The 12,797-nt window shown below is 37.3% G+C and overlaps 1 protein-coding gene across 1 annotated transcript; it reads left to right on the top strand.

Annotated features, from left to right (window-relative positions):
- Positions 1-7,380: 7,380 nt before the first annotated feature.
- Positions 7,381-10,117, top strand: LOC147602544 (cytochrome P450 CYP72A219-like). Its single transcript, XM_086797911.1, has 5 exons — positions 7,381-7,811; positions 8,002-8,228; positions 8,553-8,806; positions 8,936-9,326; positions 9,404-10,117. The coding sequence occupies exons 1-5, from the start codon at positions 7,466-7,468 to the stop codon at positions 9,839-9,841; spliced, it is 1,656 nt and encodes a 551-aa protein (XP_086654037.1). The 5' UTR covers positions 7,381-7,465; the 3' UTR covers positions 9,842-10,117.
- The last annotated feature ends 2,680 nt before the right edge of the window (positions 10,118-12,797 follow it).

Genomic DNA, 12,797 nt, shown 5'->3' with positions numbered 1-12,797 from the left:
AAACTTGGTGGAATCAATTTGAAAGAACCCATTTGAATGTTTCTTTACAATTGCTTGAGCACCTCTATATATCACCTTAAACGATTTGATATCAAAGATGAATAGACTAAATGATCTAAATCCAACCTTAAGAATATCTTGAATAGTTTCACAATACTCAAGATTGTCCTCTATGTCACTGGTATCAAGTCTACTAGTTTGACTTTCTTGCTCAAACATTACCATCACATCACAATCAAATGTGTTTCTTTTAGAATCCACACGCTCTATGCAAAAGTGCCTTCCCTCTAACCATATTGCATTATATAGTTTGTACTAACATTAAACAAAATCATAACATTTAGTATAGTGCATTAAACAAGGTATATAATGACTAAAGCATGAGACAGGATGAAGAATGTACTTACTTGAGGGTCACATCCTCTTGCATACTCATGCTCTTCTCTTGTGATCATCTCTCCATTTTGCGATACCATCAATATTGTCATACGAAGCCATTCTATATTGATCACATTTGGTAGAGGTTCCAAGCCGGGTGGGAATGGCAAGCATCTATTGATTGCATCCTTGTATCTCCCAATCCACTTCTCCATGATGGAACTATTTAGAATGCAAAATGTATTCACCTTGTGGCATAATGCTTCATCCAGTCTTCGTTGCCTTCCTTTTCCTTGTGGCACATTAGTGATTAAATGGCACATTAGTGATTAAATGGTCATCCTCCTCATTGCTCCACAATCGTGGCATGGAAGGATCTATGTGAGATAGATGTGTTGAGATATACACAAGAGACTCTTGTATCAACCATCTCTCTGCCATGCTTGCTTCTGGCCTTGATATTTGTCTCACAAAGTCCTTTAAGGTTTTCATGAACCTTTTAAGGAAAAACACCCATCGAACATGCACAACACCACAAGGCGCCACTTCATCAGCCAAATGCACCACAAGATGCAATTGGCTATAGTAAGAATTTTTCTAGGAAAATTGTCCTCGATCATACACAATGCCTCTACAGCATTGAGATAAGCCATCTCAATGGATGTAGGATCTATCTCCTTTAAGGATATGTACCTACATACATAGCAATCATGTGTACAATTTACCAATACATAAATTCTGAGTATATGAGAATACCAAATATGCAATATAACTTAGCTAGTGAATTGAAGAGAAGATTCATACCTCACCAAGATTCCCATTTTGTAAATAGCCTCTCTCACCTTCTTGTCTCCACAACCAACTATAGCAATTGGAAGAATAAACTATGCATAGAAAAAAATGGAAGTTAGTATACAAGCCTACAAATTATGTTCCATAAATAGAAAATCAAAAAGCGAATATTTATATACCTGTAATATCTTGTGCCAATTGTGTGTCATGAGGCCATATAATTTTACCTCTCCTTTCTTTTTGGTCTTTGTGAAGGCACCTTAATCAAAGGCTCGAGGTGCACATCCATGTTTGCTACCTTATACTTGCTTAGTATAAGGAGAGCAAGCATGATATGACCTTTCTTGATTGCCACCCATGGAGAAAGGTTGTAATTCACCAATACAATAGGCTAAGTAGACCATGATGTGGGCTTGAAGCCAAATGGGTTACCACCATCCATGATGTGGACTTGAAGCCAAATGGGTTACCACCATCCATGGCCAATAAGCCAAGACATAAGTGATAGGGCTCATCTTTAAACTCTGGCAATTGATTCTCCACATGTTGCCATGCCAATGAATCAGCTACGGTCTTCATGATGCCATAGGTTGAGCGATGAGTAGCATGCCATGTCATGAGTTCTGTAATCCCCTTACATTTAAACATGTGTTGGATACGAGGAATGATAGGGAAGTGTCTCAACACTTTTATGGGAACTTTGTCTCCTTGCAAATCATCCCTATAGCAACTCTCCCCATATTGTAGACATTGTATTGCATCTTTATTAACCCCTCTAAATAGCATGCAATCATTGGGACATATGTGTATTCTTGTGTAATCCATACCTAACATAGAGAGCATTTTACGACACCCATCTCGTGAGTTTGGTAATAGATTTTGAGGGGGGGAAATCTTCTTAAGAAGCCTACAACATAACATAAGAAATCATATGTCAAAATATTAGCAAGAGAGTATATAAAACATGAGACATTTTCAATTTAAGAGAATAGAATGAGGCGATCTTACCTAAGAAGACTTATGAAACCTTCATCACTCCATCCATAAGTTGTTTGCAAGTTTAATAGCTCCAAGTTTGCTCACAATGTGGAGTACGAACATCCCTTATACAAAGGGGTGCTTGTCTCTCTATGTAAGGTTTCCTCCTCTTGTGACATTGGAGCTTTCTCACTATCATCTATGACCTCCCATCCAAAGAAGTCATTCACCATGTCATCCATGATGAGATTCTCTTCCTCCTCATGTGGCAATGGTGGGTGATTTTGCTGACTATACAGCAACATTTAGTAGCATTCCAGCAATACTTTTAGCAACAATGAAATTCTTTAAGAACATAAGCATTCCAAGAACCATTCACTTATACTAAATTGGGGATTCCAAGTAGTTTACAGTAATGATTTCCTAGTACTTAACATCTATTTCTTGGTAGAATGCATGAAGTACTTATGTTTGCTCAATAATGTTCAAAGTAACATACTTTAATCTAAGGAGAGGGGTTCTGTAAATTTTAGAGAAAAACATACATATAAGGAAGGGGGTGACATAGTCATTGTTAAAGGTATCCTTATAAGCTTAAATAGGGGGGTGTTATTATCTTATGAGCATCATATATAGGGGGTTTTCTTGAGGTTAATGCACACAAGTGACATACCCTTTTATTGTGAGTGAATCCCCTGGGGTTAGGTGGAAGAGTTTTGTGTGCTAATAATGCATCAGATATGCCATCAAAGGCATTGGCAATGTGGAATTGACTTCATGCTTTGGGATCCTTATACTCTTGCTAACACCTTGTATGTACCCGAAATCTGCAAGAATCTCATTTTTATCTCAGCACTTGCCAAAGTTGGCTTGAAAATTCAGTTTTTTGATCATTGTTGTTCCACAACAAAATTGCTTCAGATGCACTTCTCTTATTTGGTACACTACGCAATGGCCTATACAGGCTTGACATGTATAAAAGGAGTATTGATACTCATGTAGATGCCATGATTGTTTCCATGCCATAGATTCAGCGTGACACTAAGATTTGGCATGCTCGGTTTGGTCACTTAAATTTTCCATCTCTTCTACAATTATAACGTCAAGCTATGGTTCATGAGCTGCCACCTATGTAGCTCCCCCACAAGCATGTATGCGAGGAGTGTATACTGAGAAAGATGCATCTTTAGTCCTGTCCTAAAGATGGCATTGTCTGTGCTACTCGCCCATTGCACACAGCTGGTTCATAGTGATCTCTGTGGTCCTATGCGGGCTCCCTATTTTGGTGGACATTTGTACTTCATGACTTTTATTGATGACTATACATGCTTCTACTAGGTGTATGGTCTGAAAGTCAAATTAGATGCCTTCTCAACTTTCCGTTAGTTTCTTCCTCTCACTGAAAATTCTTACAATCATAAGCTACTAACATTGTGTACTGATAGAGGGGGAGAATATTTATCCAATGAGTTTACTACTTTCATGCTGTCCCATGGCATTTCTCATCAATGTGCTACTCCTTACACACCATAGCCGAGCACTGTAGCTGAACATCAGAATCAAGCACTCATGGAAATGGCCACATGTATGCCTAAAGGCAAGGATTTGCCCTCTAGATTTTGGCGTGAAGTGGTCATGTGTGCCAGTTATGAACTTAACCATGATCTAATTAAAGCCTTGAAATTTATGATAGCTTATGAAGCTTGGAATGGCAAAATTCTAGTCATGTGTGTACTCGACTATCTAGCTTATGTGCATGTACCAGCACAATACAGACATAAGCTTGAAGTAAAGGCTTTGAAATGCATTTTTGTGGAGTATAGCAATGATAGCAAAGGATATCGGCTGTATGTTTTATCTAGTCAAAAGCTGATTGTATCCAGAGATGTCTTCTTTGATGAATTTGCACCTCAACCCATGCTTTCCTATTGGCTACAACTATTAATTTATTCTCTCAATGTATTTGATACATTGCTGCCTTTGTTTGATACTAGTGTTGGCTCTTTGAGCCCACCTTGGCTCTGACTCAGCAACCTGGTCTGCAGCTCATCAATAAATTCAATCAACGATGTCCCTATTGCTCTTTGGATCAGCAACCCTTTAATTCGGATGCCTTCGGTGATGCATTAATTGAAGAGGATACATGTATTCGTGATTCTCATCAGATTCCACGCTGGCTCTAAGCTACTTTGTGTGACATCAAGCTACCTCAACCTTTTCTAGGAAGAACACGAGCTGCCTCTCTCGACATGCATCTCATTCTGTCAACATAGCCCCTGTCGGGGCTAGCGCACTGAATGAGGAGCTGATTTCTTACTTTGATGCTTTGGAGGATGACAATTAGGTTTCAACCATGTATTCAAAATTAGATTCCATTCTCGGGGGGGTCACTCGTATAAATATGTAAGTATCACGTGGGTTCAACAGAAGGACATTTTAAATATTTAAAACTTATAGAAATATATTTACAGAGGGGATTTATTTATTGTATTTTAAAAAAAAGTTACAGATTTGAATAGGAAAGGATACATTATATTCACTAAAAAATTCACAGATAAGGGACTTTTTAAATAGGCCTTGAACGCACGTGATATAGAGGATTTACATATAGTGACCCCCCCGAGATTCCATTGCCATAAATGATACATGGGAGTTATGTGATCTGCCTACTACTATGGCAAATGTGCTATAGGCCCCAAGTGGGTGTTTAAGCTGAAACAGAAGCTTGACGGCTCAGTTGATCGGTATAAGGCTTGATTAGTCACCAAGGGCTATGCCCAAAGGGAAGGCATTGACTATGATGGTTTTGCACCTACATCACATATGATGACCATTTCGACTCCGGTTGCATTGGCTACACATAAAGGTTAGAATGTGCATCAGTTGGATGTTAAACTGCATTTCTGAATGGTGATTTGTAGGAAGAGGTTTATGTCACGCAACCTACTCGCTTTGTTTAGTAGGGTGCAAACCATGAGGTATGCAGATTGTGCAAACCATGAGGTATGCAGATTGTGCAAAGCACCACATGGCCTTAAACATGCTCCTCGTGCTTCGTATCAGAAGATACATGGATACTTGCTCTCTTGCCTGTTTCACAATAGCCCTACTGAAAGCACTCTTTACGTCCGCATGAAAAAGATCATCTCCTTATCCTCAATCATTATGTGGACGATCTACTCATGAGACAGGCCCTGACCGCGAGGGGCACATTGCACCTTTCATCTCGCTGACCTACAAAATACATTTGACATTTTCGACATGGGTCTTCTGCATTGTTATTTAGGTATCCAATTTGTTCTGACTGAGGGGGGCATCATGTTATGTCAACAAAGATACATTCAACAGCTCTTGGAACGCTTTCAAATGACAGATTGCAAACCTGTTTCTACTCCTATGGAACCTGGTCTCCACTTGTCAATTGAGGATTCTTTTGAGCCTTTTGATGTAGCCAGCCTATCAACAAGTTGTCAGATGCCTTATGTATCTGTGCAACACCTGTCTAGATGTTCAGTATGTAATGTCACAATTGATCAGGTTTATACATTGTCCTAGCACTCAGTATTGGTAGGCAGTAAAACGTGTCTTCCACTACCTTCAAGGCACTCCGAACACTATGCATTGTTTTACAACAATGAGTCTTCTTTATGCCTGTCTGCCTACAAAGACAGTGAGACTCAGCAAGATGTTTCGACACAAGAGTGTCAAGGAGTGGATATTGTTTCCTTCTTGGCAACTCATGCATCTCACGGCTCAGTAAGAAGTAGCCGACAAAAACCACATCTAGCTATGAAGCTAAATACAAGAGGGCATCATTCACACTACTATATGGAATGTGTCTGGCTTTGCCATCTTTTGGTTGATCTTAGTATCGTAGCAAGGTGAAAGCATGGATAGGTGGTGGTACAAAAAGTAGTGTCTTTGACACTCCTTTTAATACTACTTTTTATTTTGTTTTGGAGAGTTTTAGGTAAATTTAAGAGCATACTAGTCGTACATTTTAAGATTCTTGTCCATAAAAATACTTTGCAGAATATTATTTAGAATTTGAAGCGATAGTGGGAACGCTAAAATCAATCATCTTTTTTCTACTTGAAAGGAGAAAAGCGCATTAGTAGTTGCGCAGAATCTAGTATTCCATGCACGGACAAACCACATTGAGTTGCATTATCACTATGTCAGTGATAATGCAACTGTGTCGCTATGTTGCTCTCTAAGATTTTGTGTGTGTTTTGTCTGAGTCTATGCAGAGTATCTCCTTTCACATCCAACACAAACTTCATTTCGAATGTTATATAGAGACTCTGCAGGATGGTGATTTGCCCATTCCACCAAACTAGGGCATTGTGTAAAGTGTGGTAGCGCAACATTTTAGTAAAAGAAATTCCACCTCTTACATAGCAGCCGTCTTTTCGACAGTCTCTAGATCATCCACATCCTTTCCAGAATCAAGATCGTCCTTCTGGATCTCCTCCTCAGCTAGCTGAACATGTTCCAACTGTTGGTGCTGCTAACATCAGGACTCACGCATTAAGGCGAGGCGAGGTTCAGTTTTATTACTTGACTATATGGTGAGAGTACCAATCCGAAACCAAAATCGAAATCCAACAATCTGGAAAATTTGGGGAAAAAACATTTATTTATTTTCTCAAATAGATTCTTAGACAAATACATCGTTCTGCTCATATTATAGACATTGATTTTAGGTAGCCGATTAGATAGATTAGGATTAACATATTGCCATAATATATTTACTTAGAAAATTATAGAATCTTGGCAAGATTCATTATTACTTATCCAAATAATCCTAATCATCAAGTGGATGGGCGTCGCGTTAGTCTAGTCTTCAAGGTGGGTGGACTAGCGGGTGTGCTAGGTGTTAACCTAGGAAATAAATCACCTTAGCTTTATTATTACTTTTACCTTAGCAACTTCTTCTTTGACTTTTTCAAAGTGGACGCCTTTGCAACTTCCTCCTGGGATAAAAACACTTCAAAAAGAGGACACCAGCTTTGAAGCGTCGTCGTCTTAATACATACTAGGCGCCGTCTTAATACATACTAGGGGTGGTTTGAGTTTATATTTGGAACGATTTGGAACGGATCGCAACAAGGAAGGAAGGCGCACACGAAGCTTCATGAGTCTCCTCTTTTGAATACTGAACACTTGTTCTCTACCCTTAATTTCTATATAATATCTATAGACGAGACCATCATATACGGGCAAGTTCAAATAGCCTGTGTTTCATCAAAAAGTTAAATTTGAGAGAACTAGAGCAGCAGCAGCAGCATCGTCGCCAACTTGTGTACTTAATAAGATGATGATGCAGCAGCAGCAACCAGTGGACCTCCTGCAGCTCTTACGTCCCTTCGTTGGTGGTCACACTCTACTGATCTGTACTTCTATGCTAGCCATCGCAATCTCCTCTCTGTTTGGTTACCTTCTCTACGTCTACTACTTGAGACCGGCTTCGCTGCGGAGCGCTTTGCAGCAGCAAGGCTTCACTGTGTTGCCTTATCGCCCCATAGCTGGAGACCTCCCTGAGATCAAGCGCCTGGAAGCCCAGGCTCAACTCTCCGACATTCCTTCCTCCTCTCATCACCATCTCCTTCTACCCCGTATCCTCCCCTTCTACCGAAATCTCCTCTCTAAGCACGCAGCAGGTATAATAGCATGCCTCCAATCCCTTTACCCCCCCCGTGATCAGTGGTTAGTCGAATTATATGATCGTAATTAGTAAGCAATGTCCTCCTTGGAGTGCCTTCAATTCTAAATCTGGATCTTATAAATAATCACCGCCTGATTCGTTTTCTTTGTTGATTATTATTTTGGCCGCTTGGCTTGTTTTTGCAGGTTCCAGGGTTGTGTATTGGAGGGGTAATCTGCCCACCCTCTTGATTAGCAACGCAGATGACGCTAGAAGCATTTTCTCTTCGGATGTGAAGCAATTACACAAGCCCTCTGCTTTCACTGTACGCTTCCACAGGTTGTTCGGAAATGGTCTCCTTCTTGCCAATGGTGACGACTGGCAACAACAACGCAACATCCTTCGCCCTGCATTCTTCTCTGAGAAGCTCAAGGTTTTCTTTTAAAAAGAATGCTGGGGATTCTCTTGATGAAAATAATAAATGATAAATTCATGTAACCATTGAAATAAGCTCTACTTAAATCTTGAAATCTTAATTAAGATGAGTCATATATACGCACATACATATGCATGTACACACGTTTGTATGTGTATATACACACACATATACATATATTATTTTGTTGGTTTTTTGGGGGGGGGGGGGATATTTAGCACTATCACAAAATTAAATTTAGTTAAATATTCACTTCTAACTTCCATTGTTGCAAATATTATTTCATTATTTTAAAGCTTTTGTATTTTTATTGTGTGGTAGGAGCTGGTGGCCGACATGGTGGCTAGTTCTTTGGAAATGGTGAAATCATGGGAGAGCCAAGTCAACAGCAACAGCAAGGAGGGACACGAGCTGGAGGTGGCACATGACATCAAGAATGTGACAGCTGATATTTTGGCACGCAGCTCATTCGGGTCCAGCTACCTCAAAGGAAAGTATGTGTTTCAGAGACAAGAGCGCCTCCTTGAACTCCTCACAAAGATCGTTGTCCCAAATAGTGTCATCCCATTCTATCAGTAAGTCTGTAGATGATAACGCTCCACGTCAAGTTTAAACTGTTAATTCTTGGATTATATATTACTCTCCACCTTATTGCTCTTCAACACACTTGGTTAAAGTCTAGTTCTTTAATGGGATGTTGTCAGGTACCTTCCCACTCAAACAAATCGTGAGGTCAAGGAGCTGGAGAAGAGAAACAATGAGGAGCTTCGTGAGATCATAGACTCCAAGAGAGAGGCCATGCTGGCTAATGCGACATCACGATCTCAGTCTGATTTGTTGGGCTTGATTTTGGCTGCAGAGGAGCAAGAGGCCAAGGTAGACAACAAGCGAGCTCACCTTACTACACAGCAAGTCATAGATGAATGCAAAACCTTCTTCTTTGCCGGCCATGAGACGACTGCAAACTTGCTTGCATGGACCATGGTTTTGTTATCGCTCAACCAAGAGTGGCAAGAGAAAGCAAGAGACGAAGTGTTGGAAGTGTGCGGAGAAAAAGGTGAACCTAAGGCAGACCATCTGAACAAGCTCAAAACTGTAAGGCACACCCACTCTTCCCTTGCTATGCTTCAAAAATTGCTTTTCATTCATGATCTGTATTATTGCACATGCAGGTCGGGATGATATTAAACGAATCATTAAGGTTATATCCCCCCGTGCCACAATATGGGGGACGTGTGACAGTCAACAACGTGAAGGTGGGCGATCGATGGCTGCCAAGAGGAACAGCAGTGACCGTTGCAAGCCTCTACATACATAGGGACAAAGAGGTGTGGGGCGAGGATGCAGACGAGTTTCAGCCAGAGAGGTTTGCAAACGGGGTGTCGAAAGCATGTAAGCACCCCTATGCCTTCATGCCCTTTGGCATGGGACCCCGCATTTGCATTGGCCAAAACTTTGCCATCATGGAGGCCAAGGTCATCCTCTCTCTTATCCTCCAACGCTTTTGTTTCCATCTCTCCCCCAACTATCGCCATGCCCCACTAACTGCCATCACTATGAGACCCAAACACGGCGTCCAAGTCATCCTCAGATCCTTATCAACAAATTAGTCCTTTACGTAAATGGTCATCCTCCCATCCTAAGGCCCTTTAGCCCATATAATGGAGGTCATTAGACCTTTAAGGCTTTCACTTATAGCTGAGGCTTATTCAATCACATGTCATAATTCTTATATCCAATAGTATTGTCATATGTTACTAAGGCGCACTCTCAAGTACATGGATAAATAAAAATTGGTGCGAGCGTCTTGATGTTCCCTACAATATTGTTGTTACCTAGAAGTGTTGCTACTTTTAAGAGACGTATTCCATCTTTGATTTGTAGAATTGAATTAGCCTCTCTTTTTTAGTGTTCTTCTCAATTTGTCATTTCATGGGGGTTCAATCAAAAGACACTTTACTAATAGTTTTTCAAAGTTTAGATCTAAGTAGATTTTAAACATGTTGAGAATTAATTAACTTTTTAAAGAGCTTAGATGGAAAAGGTATCCTTTGATTTTTCTCTTTGCTAAAACGTTAAATAATGGAAAAGAGTATCAATCCCTTAAATTGAGCATCTCTTCTTTTCTCTTGAAAAAAAGAAAAAAAGAAAATACCCCTTGTGTACTTGATGTGTAAGTTTTCAAATGTAATGCACCTCACAACTCTTAAATAAGGCTTTTGTTTGACCAATATTAATTCCTTCAATGGATCATAAAGACTCTCAAAATACATCAACAATTTTGAAACCTTTTTCTTTTAAAAAAACCTTTAAGACTTGTTACTCAAAAAAGAATCTTCAAGTCTTTATGAGTGTTAAAACCCAAATTAAATTCTAAATCTAGTGTAAGTCCTTTATAACTATAAAGTTTGTATACCCTTAATATATTGCTTGTCAACACACTTTTTAAATCTAAGTAATCAAATTAACTTTATTAGAGAATAATAACATCTTTTGTGTGTGTGTGTGTGTGTGTGTGTTTATATAAACACATACATATATACATACATACATACATATATACATACACACATACATACATACATATATGTGTATGTATGTACACATGTATTTATGTATGCATGTGTGTATATATATATATATATATATGTATGTATATATATATATATGTATATTTATATGTATGTATGTATGTATGTATGTATGGATATATATATGTGTGTGTGTGTGTGTGTGTATGTATACACACACACACACACACACACACACATATATATATATATATATGTATGTATATATATATATATATGTATGTATATATATATATATATGTATATATGTATATATGTATATATATATATGTGGTGTGTGTGTGTGTGTGTGTGTGTGTGTGTATATATATATATATATATATATGTATGTATGTATGTATGTATGTATGTATGTATGTATGTATGTATTTATTTATTTATATATATGTATGTGTATATATATATATATACATATATATAAATAAATAACTCACATAAGATGAAGAGTTAACTAAGGACAAGGTTAATAGTTAAAAAGGGGAGATATTTAGAAGCAATGATGCATTTTTGACACCTCTGCATGGGGATTTCCCCCTCATGAATGAGGCGCCTACTTCACATGTGCAATTGACTTTTAAATCTTCAAAAATTGAGATATTTCATCTCTCTTCATCTCTCCTCTCTTCTAATTCAAGCCTAGTTCCAAAAAGTTAGTTCAATTGACCTAAAAATGGTCAAAAATTGACCAAACTGAGTTGGAAATTTCTAGAATCAGTTTGTTTGGTTAGGAGCTCAATTTTTCCTATAAATAGAAGCCCTCCCCTTTGTTGAAAACTCAATAGTGTTTATGCACTGTTACTCTACTCCTCCCAAGCCAAGAACTGTGAATTCATTAATAATTCACTAGTTTTTGACATTTCTCTCTTCCAAAGATTGGTGAACATTCTTATTACAAACAAGAGTTGAACCCTCAAACCATCAAGCCAAAGAAAAGCTCCAAGAAACTATGTAAGTAGAGATTCTTGTAATTTTTTTTATTGATTTTATGTTTTTCTAATGTTTATGATTGTTTGAAGTGATAAATGGAAGCTATGCCTTGATCGAAAGGCTTTTCCCATCTCTCTTCTTAGAATCAACCCTTCTTTATCCTAGTTAAAGTGATAATTATTGAAATTAAACTTTTTATAATGTTTTCTCTTTTATAAGTGAATTTTGATTAGTCTAGATTACTTTAAATCAATTAAGAGTTGATTTTTAAGACAAATTAAGTAGAAAAATTTAAAAAATGGTCAGCCATACAAAGGAGGTTATGGTGAATTTTTTTGGAAATAAGTATTATCTTTTATTATGCTAAAAGAGTAATTCCTATCAATTCTACACTCTAAAAGTGTCATTTTCATGCATAGAAGATGCATATTGATTATTATTTTTTATGCATAAAGGAATAATTTTCTTTATTATAAAAGTGTTACTTTCATCAAAATAGATTTTTATACATAAATGAATAATTTTCTTTTATTATGAAAGTGTTACTTTCATCAAAATAGATTTTTATACATAAAGGAATAATTTTCTTTTATTATGAAAGTGTTACTTTCATCAAAATAGATTTTTATGCATAAAGGAATAATTTTCTTTTATAAAAGTGTTACTTTTATCATAATTGATTTTCATGCATAAAAGTATGCACAAAAGATTATTATTTTTATATAAAAGTGTTACTTTTATCATAGATGATTTTTATGCATAAATGGGTGCATAAAAGATATTTTTTTATATATTAAAAGTGTGATTTTCATCATAAATGAATTGTATGCATAAAAGATATTTTTATATTAAAAGTGTGATTTCCATCATAAATGATTTTATGCATAAATAGGATGCATAAGAAAAATTCTTTTATTCAAAAAGAGTAATTCCTAATAAATTAGATTTATGCATGGGAAGATGCATAAAGAATTTATTTTAATCCAAAAGTTATTCTCATCAATTTGATTTTATGCATAGAAAGATGCATAAAGAAATCTATTTTTAG

The sequence above is a fragment of the Cibotium barometz genome, unplaced genomic scaffold, assembly GCF_041138505.1.
Source record: "Cibotium barometz isolate CiBa-2024 unplaced genomic scaffold, ASM4113850v1 ctg504, whole genome shotgun sequence".
In the NCBI taxonomy this organism is placed as follows: domain Eukaryota; kingdom Viridiplantae; phylum Streptophyta; class Polypodiopsida; order Cyatheales; family Cibotiaceae; genus Cibotium; species Cibotium barometz.
The sequence above is the reverse complement of the archived record's forward strand: the minus strand, read 5'-3'. Positions and strand labels throughout refer to the sequence as shown.